We start from the raw sequence: 18150 nt of genomic DNA, 5'->3' as shown, positions 1-18150 counted from the left end.
ATTCGCAATTGTTAGCGAGATATTAATTTTTGATAATTGGCAAATAAGCGCGTATCCGTCCGGCCCACCGCTGAATACCAGCGGTGGGACAGTCATATCTCGTCGCTAGACTATCCCCACGCGCCTAGCAGCGCGGCGAGATACGACTGGCACGACCGCCCCACCGCTGATATTCAGCGGTGGGCCGGACGGATACGCGCTTATTTGCCAATTTTCAAAAATTAATATCTCGTTAACGGTTGTGAATTTTGCAAAATGGTAGAGGACTTTCCGATTCAGTTTAATCTGCTCTACAAGACCACGAGATTTTGGGCGGTTATTACCGGACACCCTGTATAACGAGAAGGTGCAAAGACGGAGAGAGAAAGAAAGAAAGAGAGAGAGAAACAGTGATGCGGATGGAGAGAGAGCGAGAAAAAGTCGAGTGAAGGCTAACGTGAAAGGCAGAGACAGAGAGAGAGAGAGAGAGAGAGCGAGAGTGATGAGGAGAAAGGGGGGAGGATGAAGAGAGCCGGTAAATTAGGTGGGTATATCGTGCGGTTGTGGACGAGGACATTGGTGTAGGATATGTAGGTACACCAACGTGGCGGCTACCATCGCGCGCCACGGTAGGAAGAGACTCGACGAGGCGAGCTAGAAGGGCGAGTGAGGGGAGTGGGATCGGCGGGAAACGGGAGGGCGGAGGGAGTAGGCTATAAAGGCTAATTGGTTAAAAGCTCACCACTGGCTGCAGGCTTAAATCAAGATCTTGGAGTGTTATAATGGATAAGTAACACGGCGTGGCACGGCCACCGCCACCGGGTTGTGTGTTACCCCCACACACACCGTCGCGCATATCCCGCTTCCCCCGTTTTGAACGTTCGCCACCCTTCTTTCCCTCCGTCCCCTCTCGCTCGTAGACCTCTACGTCCACGTCGCCTCGCGTATAACCACCCCGTTCACCCGCCGACGTGGCGCGGAACGTCGAGGGCGAGTATCTTTCGAGTTAAGGACGGCGCGACCGACGCGATTGGTCCGCGGCGAGGGTTACCCCGGCGGGTAGTCGTGTGCGGCGCGAGTCATCGATCGTGCCTCCGTCCTATGAGGAATCCGGAAAGCCAACCCCTGGCAAGCCGTAGGCCCCGCCCCGCCACCTACCCCGACCGCACCGACACCCCTTCCGGTAACTTGCAGCTTAGCCGTCCTCGCTCGCTTGCCACCCTCCCCTCAACTACCTTCCTCTCCCTGCTCCGCGCGCGCGTCAGCGTGCTCCCTCCTGCCGTCTTCCTCTGACACCCTCTAATTTATCCGCTCGCTCCGTTCTACCGAGCGCGGCGGCCTTCCCCTCTCCCTCGCTCGCACCCCGCAGTCTAGCTATCGCACGGCGCGCAATAACTACCCCCGTGACTCTCGAAGCGTGACTCCGAAGCGTTCTTTCTCTCTATCTTACTCCCCGCCGCTGTTATCTCTCTTTCTCACCGTCGCGCGTCGCACCCCTCGCCTCGCGCCTCTACCTTCGTATCCTCTCTCGCCGTATGAGCGAGCAAACGCGCGAGCGTACGTACGTGAGTGTGTGTATATGTGTTTACGCGTGTGCGAACGAGTCTGTCCTTGTCCGTGTGACCTGCGGTTTCTCCAGCGTTTTCCTACCCTTAGTAGCGCGAGCACAGTGCACTCATCCGCCGCGGTTCGTCACTCGCTGCGAAGCGTATCGCAGGACACGAGGGTGCTTTCGCGCCGCTCTCTTTCTAACGCGAGCGTGCGACCGAACGCGTTGTCAGCGCGCGCCGACGCTCTAACGACACGCGCGCGAGTCGAAATTCCGACGCGACGCGACGCGACGCGACGTGACGCGACGGGAGCACAGCGTCGTCGCTTGCACGGACCGATGCAACTTCCTTATAAACTGCGTATTCTCCGTCCGAACGGCCGGAGCACGTATACGTCTGAGCTCTTTCCGATTTTTTTCGTTTCCTCGACGTCCCACGAAAGTCGCGGTTTCGATTTCTAATCCAGACAGGTATAGAAGAACCGTGTGTCACGATTACTCTACCGCGATAACGGGACGGGCCACGATACGACGTCGTTGATTTGTGAGAAGTAATTGGCGATCAGTGGAAGTGACTCGAGAAAAGTGACGGTACGATCGGCGAGGGCACCTCGCCTCGGTGTTACTCACGCGGGAACGCTTTACGCTTACGCGGGTGGACGATAAAGAGCGGAAAGCGAAAAGGAGAGGAGAAGTTACGTGTCAGACTGGAGCGGACATGTAGTGGTGAAAAAGGAGAGAGTAAGAGAGAAAGAGGGAGAGAGGTGAAGACAGAAAGAGGGGGTGTGGTAGGTAGCGGAAGGACGATAGGGGGAGAGGGCGACTCCGCGAAGGGTGGGCCGTCCAAGTGTCTTGTCTCCTATCATCCTGTCGTCCAGGGTATCGCTTACGAATGTCGCGCGATCGAGCGATCCGTCTGCGATCCACGACGACGCGCGAGGACGTCCTGGCGACGGCCGCGCATCGACTAGCGACGAGCCGCGCGATCAACCTCGTCTGAAGTCAACGACAGCAACGCGCTCCACGTACCTGTGTGTCGTCCTGATATGCGATCGTCCGAGGCACGAGACGACGGCGGGCACCGCTTAACCGCCGACGTCGCGGCGTCGGATTACCCCTGAATATAAACGTGTACTGAAGCGTCGACGAACCGAGAACAACGCGCGGTTATCATCGGAAACGAAAGCTCCGGTCTCGTTCGAAAAATCGTATCCGGCTAGCTGGGCTAGCCGCGAAAGAAGTGCCGCAGCGAGAAATCTCCCCGGACTGGCCGGCTCGAAGGATGTCCGGCGAGACGGAGATCGAAGTGTCGGTTGTGTCGGAAGAGGACCTGGAGCTGGAGGGCTCCAGAAGTAGCTCCACCCCGGCAGAGTTGCTGTTACAAGAGAAGAACGGCAAGTCTGGCTGCGGCCTAAGCAATCATCACCACTCGTTTAGCTTCGACACAGTGAGCAAGCCGGCGCTTAGGCCTGCCTGCAATCCGCAGTACACGTCCTTCAGTATCTCCAGCATTCTCGGCAGACCGGAATCGCCGCCTGTCGATTCGACGACTTCTACAGGATCCGGCGAGAGGCAGTCGTCGGACGTCGATCGAACGTCGCCGCTACCACCCGCGAATTCGCAAAACTCGCAAAGGATCCCGCCGTCGTGCGGCAGCCCCGGAAGAATCTCATCCTCGCCCACATCCCTGAGACTGTCCGGCGGTCAACGCGGCGGACTGTCCACAACCGGTCACACCGGACTGGAGCCCAGAGCGAATTCCGCGGGTATCGGTATCGGATGTGCTACCAGTGCTACCAGTCCAGCCGCGACCTTCTCGCCGCCCGGCGATGCCTCTACTAATCCACTGCTAGGACACCAGGCGTCGGCGGACCTCGCGATGCTATCAAGGTACGTGACTTTGAGACTCAATTTTCTATTTTCGCCAGTTTCTTCCAGGGAAATAACAAAGAAACAACAGACGAATTTATTTGACACTGGTTAATCTCATCGCGTTTCTAATTTTGACAAATTTCGTGAGAAGAACAGAGTTGTAGATGTAAATAAAACTTTGAACGATAAAACGTCCAAGTAAATTTTATAAAACGCCGGCTTTTATGCACCAAGCTTCATCAATATGTTTGATTAAACGTTTCTTCTTATCACAATTTGCAAAAGATGTCTCACACAAATTCGTTATTACTTTAAGTACAAGCAAACAAAATTATTTTCTCAAACATCGCTGTAATTATCAAAAATTGTGAATCATTTAATGTCAAATTATGCTCGGCAATTCGACATTTGAAAATATCTATGATTTCAATATAATACAGCTATTTAGCGTTACGTCTAAAAAAATATAAAGAACCGAAGCGACGAATAACTGCTCTGTCAATTGAATGACTCCCGCATTTGTCCGTATGGCCGCGAAATATTTTTAACCTGAATACAAGATTTGGATGACGTTATACGTCAATGAATTTTACATGCCTTGTTCTGGGAAATAAAATATAGACGATATATATAGAATGTATCAGATGTCACGCACTTTCATTCGAATGTATAATTTCTTTTAAGATGTCTGTTTTCCATAACAAAAGAAAAATTTCCATCTGTCGCTACAAAATTTTCAACATTTAATATTTATATTTCTTCATATCTTGCTAGCAGAAAAAAGCAGAGTGCATTCAAGCTTAGATGAGAATAAGCGTCTTTTTTTTATTTATTCGCGCATCTCGAGTCTTCGGTCCTCTTTGATGTTAATCGGTTATTGAAACCTCAAAAGCTGTTGACGTATTAAGAACTGTCAAAGCAATCAGTCTTCTTTCCCTTTTAACTTCAAACAATCGTGATTTCCATGACATCCTATAAGTATAATCGAAATGTAATCGCGAAGCAGAGATCCCGTGAAGGTGAAGCCCCGTGTTTCTAAATTCAGTCTTAAAAATGATTAGCAGTGGAAATTTCGCGTCATTCCCGCAAACGACGCGTCTTCATTTCCACGAATGCTTTTTCGCGCCTGTTATGGGAAATGAAATGGCGCAACAACAAATTTCGTATAATAATGCGATACTTTTTACTAACATTCGCGAGAATACTCGCGTCGCAAGCACGTGTATCACGCGCATCGTTTATTCGTGTGTATACGTGATGCACACAATACCGTTACATTAAACTCAGTCAAATGCGGCAATGTGACCTTCGATTTTATAGGTTGATGCCCGCCAAAATAACTGGCCGAAATTTGAACCTTTGTACTAATCGGTGATCGCCATTCATTTCGCCGCATAGAACGGGTACGTTCGTCACCCGAGTAAAATACATAAAACACGTTGATTTGTATTTATATAATTTAGTTTGTATTTATAATTCGCGCGGTTGGCGAAATATTCCTAGCGGGTATTTGTGAAAAAAAAAAAGAGAGAAAAAGAGCCCTTCTGCATAATTCAACGATTTAAACGCCATCGTTTAACGGCTAATTCGATGCCGTCGCCATTTAATATTAATGCAAAAGTGTCGGTAAATGGAGTTGCTAATACTTGCTAATGATTAATTAATTCGTAACATCGTCGTTATTCATATTCGCCGCTCGCGTAATTGGCGGAATTGTTGAATAAATTAAGACCGCGCCCTCTCTCAGGCAATTAGAAACTCCGCCGCGCTAGCGTTTTCCACGATAAAAACACGCATTCGCAAAGCTTTGACCCGAGAGATTCGACAACACCACTGCGATGGATTAATATCCGACTCTTCGCCGCCGTTATTCGCATAATTATACACGAACGCGTGTACGAGTGCACGATGGGACGCATTTCGCATTAGCGATGTATAAATTGCACTAACTGAATCACGCGCGTTAATATTCGTTAAGAGTATCTATTTAATAAAAATCGAGAAAACCTTAATTTTTGCAGTGTTATAATTATCGTTAAAGAAATTTCTGAAATTGATCAAAGAAAATACATTTCTGTGATAATTCAAAAATTATAGCTCTCTCTCTCCATTTCGATCAATTTAAGAAGCTGATTTTCTTCCTTAATTATACAAAGATATTTAAGAAAATATATTTTCTTTCTTCTAGTGAAAGGTCAATATCTTGGAAATATCTCAGTAACAAAACTTTGTTTTCAGTTAATTTGTCGTCGACTTTATTTTAACATGAAGTTTATTAAGGCTTGTCAAGAAGTTTAAAATTGAGGATCATTAAGTCGCGCAACGACGATGAGTTTCTTCGACATCCTTGACCGAAAGAAAAATCGACTCCAAATTGTTCAAAGAAGCCCGAGATATTTTTCGGTTGATGCGGGACACCGTGTTCCATGACCCAATGTCCGTGCCCGTCAACTTGGATTACCGGCCGGAAAGGGATGTATCCAGAACGCGGTCGTCGTGAAGCAAAGATTTCCGTAGGCGTGAGCTCGCCCGGATCAAGATACACGACATATTGGGGGTGGCGAAACGGTAAGGGGTAGCGGCAACGAGCGAGCGCGTGCGGTGAGGATTATATTATGTGGGAATGGACCGGCGAGGGGACCGTAATGGGCCTATTAGGCTGTCTCATTTAATAACAACCGTAGCAACAACACCACCCTCTTACATTACTTACGTTATTTAGGAGGGCCCCCGCGCGCTATCGGATATATCTACGAGGAATCCGAGCACGGCACTGTGCGCCGCAAGGGGAAAGGGCAGGAGAAAGATTCGAGGGTTCGAGATGATTTTATCAGATTTACACCCCCTCCTCGATTGACGACCTACCCCTCTCCCCCGCGCTCCCATTCTCGTCCCCCTTCCGCGCCCTCGCCGTCCTTTCTCCGCGTTCTCGCCATGCTTGGTTGCCGGCGCGACGGCTACGATTGCTTGTTTTCCACCCGTTTACCATTTGATTAAGTTCCACTCGTATGCACTGTTGGGGTACACTTCACTAAGCGAGAAAAGCCTCGTCGAGTGGGGCGCGTTACGCAAACGAACTTACCGCCACGGATAAATAGTAAACTTCAATAAACAGATTTTCTTTTTACCAAAAGCGCACAGATAATTCCATTTTCGCTGAGAAATTTTGGCAATTTTGGAAATTTTGGCAATCTCAAGTTTATAAGCGTCACCCATATGATCAGCAAAATCCCCTTAAAGTGTATTTGTGAATTATTTTTGAATTTATAGACATTTTTATCTCTTTCAAACCTAAAGAATTTATTGATTAATATGCATTAAATATTAATTCATTAAAAACTAGATAAGTTAGATCCAAAAAAAATGTATTTATTGCTTGTGATATGCGATAAATATGTATGATACGTGAAAAATAACCGATTCGTTTTTTCTTTGAATAATGGCGCTGAGGAAAACGAAAATCACGTGTAAATGCAATTTTATGCAAAATGAATATAATGACGTTACAGATTTTCAGGTAATGCACGACATAATTCACGCGTCACAAAGGGCCACGGAAGAGGTGTGTCTCGCTTGTAATAACCGCTCCGCGGCGATACGTAAAATTACAAATCGCATATATTCCGTTCGGATCCATTTACGCGTTTAAATGCAATTCAACAAAAATTCGCGCGGAGGTATAGAATTACACGATGATCGCGCGCTCGCGCTATTTTCACACGTACATATAAAACACACGCACGCGCATATACATACGCACACGCAAAACGCACGTGTCCCGGGCATAATTCGCGAGCACGCTAATTAACGTTACGAGGAACTGGCAATCGAAATTTGCTGCCGAAACGCGCGCGTCGGCGAGAAGGGGGATGGCAAAAAATCAATTAGGCGTAGAGTGCATAATGGATGCGGATGAAACGCCGTACACGTATAGTCCAAGGTTAAGGAGCCTAAGATTCCCTTGAGAAACGGGCTACCTATCCCACGGCCCATTTGCTGCGAGCGAGCAGCCCTTACGTCTCTTCCGGGAGGAAGCGCGCAAGTTCTAGGCTCGATTTATTATTAAATCGCCGCTCTACGCCAGCCTGAGATTCTCGTTCACCAAGGTCGTGAAGAGAGAAGTTGGCGCCATGCGATCTCAGCAGAGCATTATCCATCCTATATATATATGTATATATATATATATATATATATATATATATATATGTATACAACTTAACTAATCAAATAATAATATTTCTCCGCAGGGGAATAAGTACGCGCAAGGGATTTACGCGTTGGATATATGCTCGGGATAACATGCGCGCTTTATGAAATTGTTAACAATCGCATCCGACTTCTTTTTAAGGCGCGACTTAATTGAGCCGAAGAAATGTATTTCCTCGTGTCTTCAGAATTGACACGTATACGCACACATATTCTAAACATTTCTTATTAAAGAAACGCCATTTAGAAAAATTAATTATCGTTTCACGCGCGTCCATCTTGTTCCCTCTCAATACGTTTCAAATTCGTTCGCGCGGCCGTGGCGCGGAGAATCGCGAAAATATTTTTTGCTCGATTCGCGAGGGCTTATATTCAAAAACGTTACCGCGGGCACGATAGGACCGCGAACGGAAGGATCCGTCTGATATAATCCGCGACAGAGACTGCCTCGTTAATTACAGCGCTGATGAATGATTCGTTAATTAGGGTGGGATCGCGCTACAAGTTTCAAAGGAAGATACGATAAAGCCTATTGTGTATGATCGCCTATTCGCGAACGATGGATGTTTCGACGTTGGGAACAAATGCTCGGGATGAGCGATGGCGGCAGCCGTATGGATCACGGATTGTAATTGCGCCGGACTACAATTCCCTCCGATTTCATCCGACACTGCTTCGTCTACGAAGTAGCAAATCCTTGATTAAAAAGTCATACTAGGAGGAGACACGACTAACACACACACACACACACACACACACACACACACACACACACACACACACATATATATATATATATATATATATATATGTATGTATACGCGAGTCCAAAAATAATTATATAATTGCGTATCTCGCTAACACGTCACACGTCCAATACAAGTCAATTTCAACAAATTGTTACAATATCAGTTCTATATATATCATTCCTTTGTAAAACGATTCTTTGGAGTTTATCAAAAGACTTGTGTATCAAGAGATATATTTATAATAATAATAATAATAATAATTTTCTTTAGAATCTCATGACAAAGTTATTGCTGTAAACATGGAAATAAATTCGTCGTTCCGTCTATCGCAAGCCAATAATGTAATGAAGCCAACTAGTGGATTTAGCCGAACGCTTTGAAAGCCAATAAATTGTTGTTGGGTCATCCTGACGCTTTATAAGATGATATAGTATAACAATAGATTTCACCGTGTTGCAATTACACGCGTGTGTGAGAAAGAAAGAAATAAAGATTAGATTAAAATAAGTAATATACAAAAGAATGCTTCTTAACATCCTCTAGTCGGTATAACAAACACAACTTGAAAATTTATCCCATCCGTCTATTTCTTTTCTCTTTATTTCACCTCGTTAATATCCGATAAATTATTTTTCGCTGTTTTCTTTATCCTCTTGTTTTTATTTTTCTCTGTAAAGCACAACGTAATGATCGCATACAGATTGCAAACCGCTTTGGGCGCACTTTCGCTAGCGAACGCGATCGACTTCTCTTTCTTCGCTGCGCTCCTAACTACCCTCGGTGTAACGATACACGACGAAACGTATCGTATTACGAGCGATCGTTAACGGCATAAAGAGTTTATATTTGAGAATGGCACTTACTGAGCGCGCAAGCAGAGGTAGAATAATAATCAATACAAGCAAGCGGTATAACACGTCATTGAAGACACGAAAGGAAAATTTTAACGGAAATACTCAATAAAGGTAAACTCGGGCGCCTCGTATTAAAAATGTGTACGGGCCTAATAAAATAAGTACCAACTTATTATAAATTATATTAAGAATTTCTTCGTTATCGCAAGCTGCAAATAAATTAATATCAACACATACACACACACACTTATACACACACACACACACACACACACATGTATATAATATTTAAAAGATTAAAAAGTCATAATATGAATAAAAGTTATCAGTCAATTTTCTTTAATAATCTTTTTCCGACTTATAAATGATAAAATCATCGTTATATATACGAAATTTATATTAAGTTAAAAGTAAAAATATTATTACATATAAAATCAAAAGGTTGCATAAAACAGAAAACTGGAAATCAAATATAGTGGCTCGAATACAATCGCTAGATCATCCCGAAAGATCATCAATGATAGGAGAGAAACAGAAATCAAAGGCAAGTCACGCGAGTCAAGTGTATGTTCGATGACCTAGAGAAACTCGACTCAGCGCGTTAAAGGGAAGTATCGCCGAGAAGAGTCCTTGAGTGCCTACCTACGTGGAGAGAACTCGTAAACCTAGCCAGCCAACGTCGAGTGTTCGCGGCCGCCCGAAGACGTAAGACCTGCGGAATTAGGCAGTAAATGGTAGTGGATCTCTCCACCGAGAGAGATCCGAGTGTTTGGTGTTTATACCTGCTCCTTCAGAGAAGGGTCCCTGAATGCTTACAAAACAGGCGGTTGTCAGATTTCCTTTATCTTTTCCGGAGCATTTGTGCCTGCCCCGGGCCGTCGTCTCTCCTCTCCTGTTAGCCGCGCGAAGCCTTCTTGAGAATATCTCGATATCTCGTCTCGATGCCGGAAGAATTGTAGGGAAGAGGCGCACGCCGAAGAGATCGCGTGTCGCTGAGGAATTCTCTTAGGAAGGGTCCGTCTTAATTCCTCCTTTACTTTGGTCCCGGGCAGCCACGTCGTCATCGTTGTCGTTATATTATTGTATCATATTTACCGCCCAGCGTAATTTCCTCCTTAGTGATAAACGGTTTGACACGTGTGGAGTTTTGACGCGCGGGCATTAGCTTATGTAAGCATCGCTGACTCGTTGATATGTGAAGAAAGTAAGGAGATCAATATCCGATCGAATGTGAGGTAGAGTCGAAAATCACTTCTTGTTTGAAGAAAGTGTTCGCATTTTATAATGTATTTGCTGTGGATTTATTTGGATTTTAACTTCTCAAGACTTCTCAATAATATCAAGTAATACAAGATTTTTTTAAGTATACGCGCACCTTGACCGACATTATTCCAAAAAATGTCGTAAATTAAAATGTATTACATTATCTTAAGGTGAAGAATGAAGAATATTTTCGGATATTTTTCAGAATACGTTTTCAGAATGAGTTTGCAAAATAAATGTAACCGACTATTAAATTGATATCGTGAGACGGAACGTTAGAACGGATGAATTGTTTATCTGTTGTGGCGAACGAGGCCCAAGTGATAATAGGCGCAAAGTGCTACTCATACGATGGCGAAGAAAGTCAAATACGCTTTCACGTGGCGTATCGAAACGAGATCAGATCGCTCGTCGCAGACAGACTGCGACGGGGTAGCGAGGAAGGAACACGGGAAAGTACTAAGGCTTCCGAAGCCTCCTCGGCCCACATGCAGCCTGACCAACCGGCCCTGCCTACCGATATCGGCCAGTCGACCGACAGATCCTTCTTCCCTATATTTCTGCTCACCGCAAATCGGTTACTCTTGCATTAAGTTTCTACGGCGCGTGCAGCTGCAACAATGGTGCTTAGCCGCGATCGGAAGTAACAATCGGAAAAGAGAGAGAGAGAGAGAAAAAGAAAATCCTCGTTAAGCGCATAAGCGGTCAAATAAGAACCAGAGGACAATCAGCCGTGAAGACCCGATGACAGATTTACCGATAAACGATCTAAAGATTCCAGCCGAGACAAAGCCACTAAATTTGTAAAATTTCAGGGAAGTTTCTAAAACAGAAATCATTGTACTATCGTATTTTAATTGTCATCGTTATGGACGTAACATATATTTTTTAAGAAACAAGTACCTATATTGAAAACTCCGTCCGATCAAGAGTCATTTTAACACATTAAATGTGTTAAAATTCGCTTGTCTCTCTGGTGACATCGGAGTAAAATTTTCACTGTTAGATCTATTGTACATCTCAATGAAATATATAATTGAATTATTATGCAAAATTATCACGCGTTAATACATTTATTTAGACTATTACTTTAATATTTAATTTAATTATATTTATAGAATTATAATTCTATAAATGTTATTTTGTACGAATTTTATATATTTTGTAACGACGATCAGCGCCGGTCACTGATGACCGGCACGGCGCCACTAAAAGTTCAAGTGCCATTCACTAGTGATCATTCGTGGCATTCAACGTGTTAATCAAGGTTTTCGCATGTCGTGCGTATAAAGCTGCTACTGAATTTGCTACCGGAAGGGTCCGCGACGCAGGTATACTTCTGCCCTGGTCAACGCGACGATCTTCTCGAGAGCTTCTTGCTCTAAGCGGATTTTTGCTCTTAATAACCGGTCGAGCGTTTATTCGTAGCACGTCCAGCTATTGTTGCGGTGCAAACACCGTTTCCAAATATATTCCATTCAGTGAAGAGCTCTGCTTTCTCCCGAGTGGTTGAGTAAATCCGAATGGTAATGGCCGTCGGCTACGAGCGACGGCACTTATCCCCAACGTAACGATCAGGCATGCTCGAACTACCCCGCGTCACAAACAGACTCTGCTCGTATTTAGATGTGGTAGCGATTTGTAAATTCTTTCGTAAATAATGATTGTACTCGTTACTTGTTTAATTGTCCGACACGGTTAATTTTTTTTTTTTCGATCGCGTATTAGATGAAGCTCACGGATTTTGCGATCTGCTCACCAACCGACTTTTGATATTTAATTATTTGAGATTCCTGTTATTCTTCACTGCTTGGCATTTCACATCATCACATTGTGTCATGTTACAATAATTTAAGATAATAACACGAATGTTGCTGACGTTGCTATGTTAAATTAAATATAATGCGACATAAATCTGCAATTGTTGATATTATATAATCACATTTGATTATTTTCCAAATCCACATTTAATTACTATCCAAATTAAAATTCTGAAGAGTAAAGTTTATAAATGTGTGTGTAAAATGTTTAAACATTTCTCAAAACTTCAATTGAAAACTGGATGTTCTCTCTTTTGTTCTCAATCATCTGATGCCGAAGCTACCTAATGTCTCAATATTTTAGTTAAGAAAAAATCAATTCCGGCCTAACTGCTTCATCCTTAATTATGTAAAATCAAAGTGCTTTTGAATCACCTGGAAATTTACTTGAGATTTACTAAATTGGACGAACTGTAATTTTTATTAAAGAACCTTGCTCCTTCTATTTATTTTAATTATTGACGAATCTATCTATCCTTGAATCTATCTATCTATATACACATATTATATCGTATTTAATAAACATTGTAAAATAACAACATTCCATCTTGTTGTAGATTGATAGCGAGTCGATACCCGGTCGGCATCGGCGGTCTATTCTATCCGTCGACGCTGCAGCATCTCCATCAGCAGCAACAGCAGCAGCATCAGCATCATTCGCGGCTGGCCGCCGCGGCCTCGTCCGCCCTCAGCAACGCCGGCCAATCACCGGACATCGTCGATGCCGACGGCATCCGCGGCGTTCTACTCGGCGGCGCCGGCTGGCCGTTTCCATGGAGGCCGACGCACGGCCTGCAGACGCTCGAGCATCCCTCGCCAAGCGACGTGGTCGGCACCCTCAGCCGTGTCAGTCCCGCGTCTGCATCTTTTCCGCAGCGAGGTGAGTTCAATTCCCTTCCCTGCTCGTCACCCCCGCGCGCCCAGGCAGATCGAGACGGCTTATTAAGGATAATCCGAGGGAAAACGCGCGCCGCGGTCGGAAAGAGATGTTAACATTGTTTCGCAATTGTGGTCTGTGGAACATCGGCTTTCGTCGAGTTAGACAGAAGTAATACGAAATTTTCCTTTTTATTTTTGATAAAGTAGAAATCGAAACATAAAAAATGGAATATTTTACGTCTGATAAAAATGAGAAAAATAAATATTTCCAATTTTATACAATTCTTACTTCTTTCTGCTTAATATAATAACGCAAAATTTTCTCAGCTCGATTAACCAAAAATTTTTGCGCTTTCGAAATTCCGAAAACATGTCAGACACCGAGAGAGAGATGCACAGACCGATATCTCGAGACAATTGAGACGTGGAACCCGCGCTAACTCGTATAGATCGCGAAGAAAAGGCGAAGGAAAACGAGGGTTAACGCGGGAGACCTCTGTAGATATACAGATATATTGTCTGCGTGGGCGTTATAGACGCGCTCGTGTATCTATGTGTATATCTTCGCGTATACAACTACGCGTAAGGCTTCCACGGCTTCCATCACGACAAACCAACGTCGATCGCCTTACCCGACGATCGTTTTGCTTCTGCCACCTTGCCTAAGCACTTAGACAGTTACTATTCCCACCTATGGACACACTTGCGATCGCTCGCCAGTTCCGACTTACAACGCTAAATTTTTTTAATAGTACAATAATGATAATAGTAATCGCTTGGTTGCCATCGTGTGTATTATTTTTCATAAATTCTGAGAGGGCTAAAAATCAAATTTTCTTCAAAATCAAAAATTTTATCAGAAAATAAGCAAATTTAATTAAAACAATCGTACACAAAAAAATGGAAAGAAAAAAGAGGAGATATATAAGGCTATATAAGAGATCAACAGATTTTTGAATAAATCTTGTTTTATGTAATGGTAATAATAATGATTCTCACTTTACGAACAAAAAAAGTTGAAAAGCACATATTTTTAAAAATATGTTCGGCTCGATTATATTTCCGGTATAACAAATATCAAATTATTGATTATAAAAATGTATCGTATCTAGTTTCGTTTCAGCCGACTTTTTGTCTGTGCCACAACGATCATTTGTAGAGAGAAAGGATTAAACATTTTACACACATGTTAATGATATTTTGTCACTAAAAATAAAACGATCATATTTATCCTCGATATATTTATGTGTCCGTGGAATATTTCAGTTAAAAGACAAAGAGTGATAAAGGAAATGTTTGTAGAAAATGAATCGTTGCATATTTTACTGTTTCCTTCATATTCTCGCACACATCGTAAAAGAGGCACGGCGGTATAACAGTATTTTATACAAATATGAATGCATCGCAAATAATGTCATTGGATGATGCATCTGCATCGATAGCGGCATAAGGGAATTCAATACGCAGCAATTATGTCAAAATGGATTAATAGAATATTAATTAGCATTCTATTAATTGATTAAATATTCAATACGGATAGAGAAATGTATATAATGGCGATTTATCGGAGCGCGCGTGAGAGAATTTGTAAATCCAAAGCGCTCTCGCCAGGCTGATTGACGTATACGGATCACGTTTAAAAAGAAGAGCGATTAACGCGTTTACCTTTCTCTCGTTAACGGTTTGATTATATCGATAAATATACACCGCGTGTCTTTCATACTTCACACACGCACATTACCAAGTATCATTATTCGTATTATATCATATCGCAGTTCTCATCTCCGTCCGAGTTTTACGCCATTAATCAGACTTATCCCGCGTTACTTGTTAAGAACAATCCTGGTGGAAGGATAACAATCCTCGTAAATAAAAAGATCTTTGTTTCAGTAACTTGCGAAACAAAAGAGATAATTAACAGAAAAATATAACTCTACAAGCAACTATCGGTTCCGGATAAAAAGTGTTCGGAAGCTTTTAATTGTGAGCAAAGGTAAATGTATTGGTAAAAAAAAGTAATTATAATTTTCTTTATAAAAAAAAAAACGTTCTATGTAACAGTTTTGAAAGAAAATTCGTGTTTATCGATACAACGATATAATAATCTTAATAATAGTCAATAAGCGCGCGAAAATACTTTTAATAGATTTCAGAAGAACAAAGACATGTAAAAAAAAGTTCGAAATAAATATATAAATTTTGAAAAGCAGATTATAAATAAAAAAAACTATACAATGATTGAAATCATGTGTATCTTCCTCCAGACGAACTCGACGACGACAATGCCGATGATCGTCTGCATCGCGCGAGGAGTCCGTCAAGCGGCGACGAGGCGCATGACGACCTCGGTGAAGCTGACGACTGTGCGGATGGCGACGGCGAAGGCGAGTCCACGTCGACGAGTCTTCACGGTACTTCCGCGGTAGGCGGTGGTGGTAGTGGCGGCGGAGGTGGTGGTGGCAATGGCAACAGTAACGGCCAGAATAACGTGCAGATCGGCGACGGTCGCGAGTCTAACAGTATAAAGCGCAAAAAGAAGACGAGAACGGTGTTCTCCAGGTCGCAAGTGTTCCAGTTGGAGAGCACGTTTGACATGAAGCGCTACCTCTCATCGTCGGAGCGCGCCGGTCTCGCCGCCTCGCTCAGACTCACGGAGACCCAAGTGAAGATTTGGTTCCAAAACCGGCGGAACAAGTGGAAGCGGCAGCTGGCCGCCGAGCTGGAGGCGGCGAACATGGCGCACGCCACCCAGAGGCTAGTCAGGGTGCCGATCTTGTACCACGAGGCGTCAGCCGGCACCGGCGCTTCCGCCGGCGTGTCCGTGTCGGTGTCAGCGCCGGGACCGCCAGGACCCCCGTCCTCGGTAGGCGCGACCTCCGCCCTGTCGCATTCGGTCGGCGTCGGCGTGGGCGTCGGCGTTGGCGTCGGTGTCGGCGTCGGCACCTCGTGCGCGCCCACCACGGCGCAACCCATCTTCTACTCCCATCACCATCAACATCACCATCACCACCCGGCGGCGGCCCACGTGCAGGCGCACAGTCTCCTGTCCCACCAGGTGCACCCGCAACCGCCGCCCCCACCTCCGCCGCCGCCCAACGGCCAACCACCGCGGACGTCCTCGCAATAACACCGTCCGACGACTTACGAGGGTAGCGTGCGGTTGCTGCGGGAGACGACCAGCCTGAACAAGATGATCTCCATCAACGACGCGACAGCGACACCTTCTCGCCTGGACCGCGCCATTTGGCTGATCAACGTCGACGAATAAACGCACGCACGATTACCGGCACGGGCCTCCGATCGTCCTGCGACGTCCCATAATCGATCCCGCGATACCACGGACACGACCCGGCTGTCCCCTCGGCGGTAATTCGAGAGCGTTGGAATTCGAAAATGGTTTTCTAATGCGGACCGCGTGGCCAATGTGGATAAATGTGAGTATGCGCGAGAAATGTAGAGTTTTGATTTTCGCTTTTATATCTCTCTATATAATAAGAAAGATTATCTCATATAATTTAAATTGTACTAAAATTGTACTTTATTTATGAATAGGTGACACGTCCTAGCAATGATTATTTTACTAGAAAGATTTGTATAAGTATAGGATTTTTTCTCTTGTAATTGTGTATTCATAATTACAGGAAAAACTAATATATATAAAATATATTTTATTTATGAGTTTATATATTTATACTCATAAATAAAAGAATAAACAAAAATATTTTACTTATGCAAATTTCAGTAGTATAATGTTACAGCAATAAATAAAATTACTGTTGGAATATTATTTCTGTAAAAATATATATATTATTTCTGTTAAAATATTAATTCAACAAAACTCTACGTTTTCTAAGCATAAACTTATACTCATGTCTATTCACATCTTCTGTTATTATTATCTAGGAAACTATGATCTCTTGCAAATAATTTGGTAAAAATTATTTTTGACGCTTGATAAAAAGGCTTTAAGTTCAATTTGTTTAAATCGAAATAAATCATCAAAAAAATATGCTGAATTGATACAATATATATTCCAATAATCATATATTATAATAATTATATTTTTGCCAATTATTATATTTAATTAACATTGGTCATCCCTTTTTTTTTAGTTGTTTATTTTATCTACTCGAGAAAAAAATAAGACGTTTTGATTTATTTTCTTTTTCTATCGAGCCGTAGAAATGTTTGTGCTAGTCCGTGCAATTATGCAGAGAATTGAACTGTGATTATAATAATTTTGTGCCGTTTCCATGAACCACGGGTGACGAAAGCTGGTCTCGAACTTGTACGGTTTCTCTTCCGGTTTGTCGATATAATAATAGCGCACCGTTCCTTGTTCCACATAGTTTGTCAGTGTGTTATAACAGGATGCAAAATTTCACGGTACCGCAATTGACGGACGGAAAATGAGACTCTGTTACTTGGGATCTTTGTAGATAATATATTGCTAGCGATTTTGTCCGTGATTTTGCGCGTGAAGAGAAAAACGATTTGTGCGAATACGTGAGAATGGAAATTTTCAAACCGTCCCTAACTGCGACGCCCGATATTTTAACTATGATCGAACCGTATCTGGTTTTTTTCCTGTAAATAGTCTTTGCGCGAGGTAAATAAATTCGTATTTTGAATCCTCCGTGCGCCGAGGGGGCATCACGCACTGTGAGCCGGTGACCGGAAAAGTTGCGTTAATATAATTCAGGGATTAAAATGTCAGTACAACTTTGGTGAGTTCAATTTTCGATGGACGAGAGACAGGCAACGGTGAACCTCACACCAATTGTCGCGTTTTCGTCTGCGCGGATAATAAGCGTTTCCATAAGCGCGGAGAAACGATTTCCACGTGGGTACAGAAATTTGAACTCGCTGAAAATGCGCTGGTATATCAATACACCTGATGTAACCGGGATTCGCTGTGGTTGTAAAATTGGACACAAATGTATGACATATATACATAGACACGCAACAACACACACACA

The 18150-nt window shown here is 43.6% G+C and overlaps 1 protein-coding gene across 1 annotated transcript; it reads left to right on the top strand.

The window, feature by feature from the left end:
* Positions 1-2810: 2810 nt before the first annotated feature.
* LOC105459412 (homeobox protein Hmx) lies at positions 2811-16298 on the top strand. Its single transcript, XM_011705412.1, has 3 exons — positions 2811-3418; positions 12850-13172; positions 15436-16298. The coding sequence occupies exons 1-3, from the start codon at positions 2811-2813 to the stop codon at positions 16296-16298; spliced, it is 1794 nt and encodes a 597-aa protein (XP_011703714.1).
* The last annotated feature ends 1852 nt before the right edge of the window (positions 16299-18150 follow it).

Source organism: Wasmannia auropunctata, unplaced genomic scaffold, assembly GCF_000956235.1.
Source record: "Wasmannia auropunctata unplaced genomic scaffold, wasmannia.A_1.0 LD334196.1, whole genome shotgun sequence".
NCBI classification, from domain to species: domain Eukaryota; kingdom Metazoa; phylum Arthropoda; class Insecta; order Hymenoptera; family Formicidae; genus Wasmannia; species Wasmannia auropunctata.
This window is presented reverse-complemented; position numbering and strand designations above follow the sequence as displayed.

Bases quoted from the DNA above. Each gene is read 5' to 3' on its own strand.
- LOC105459412 (XM_011705412.1), top strand. From the start codon at position 2,811: ATGTCCGGCGAGACGGAGATCGAAGTGTCGGTTGTGTCGGAAGAGGAC. The intron at 3,419-12,849 runs GTACGTGACTTT...ATCTTGTTGTAG, and splicing joins GACCTCGCGATGCTATCAAG to ATTGATAGCGAGTCGATACC. The intron at 13,173-15,435 runs GTGAGTTCAATT...ATCTTCCTCCAG, and splicing joins TGCATCTTTTCCGCAGCGAG to ACGAACTCGACGACGACAAT.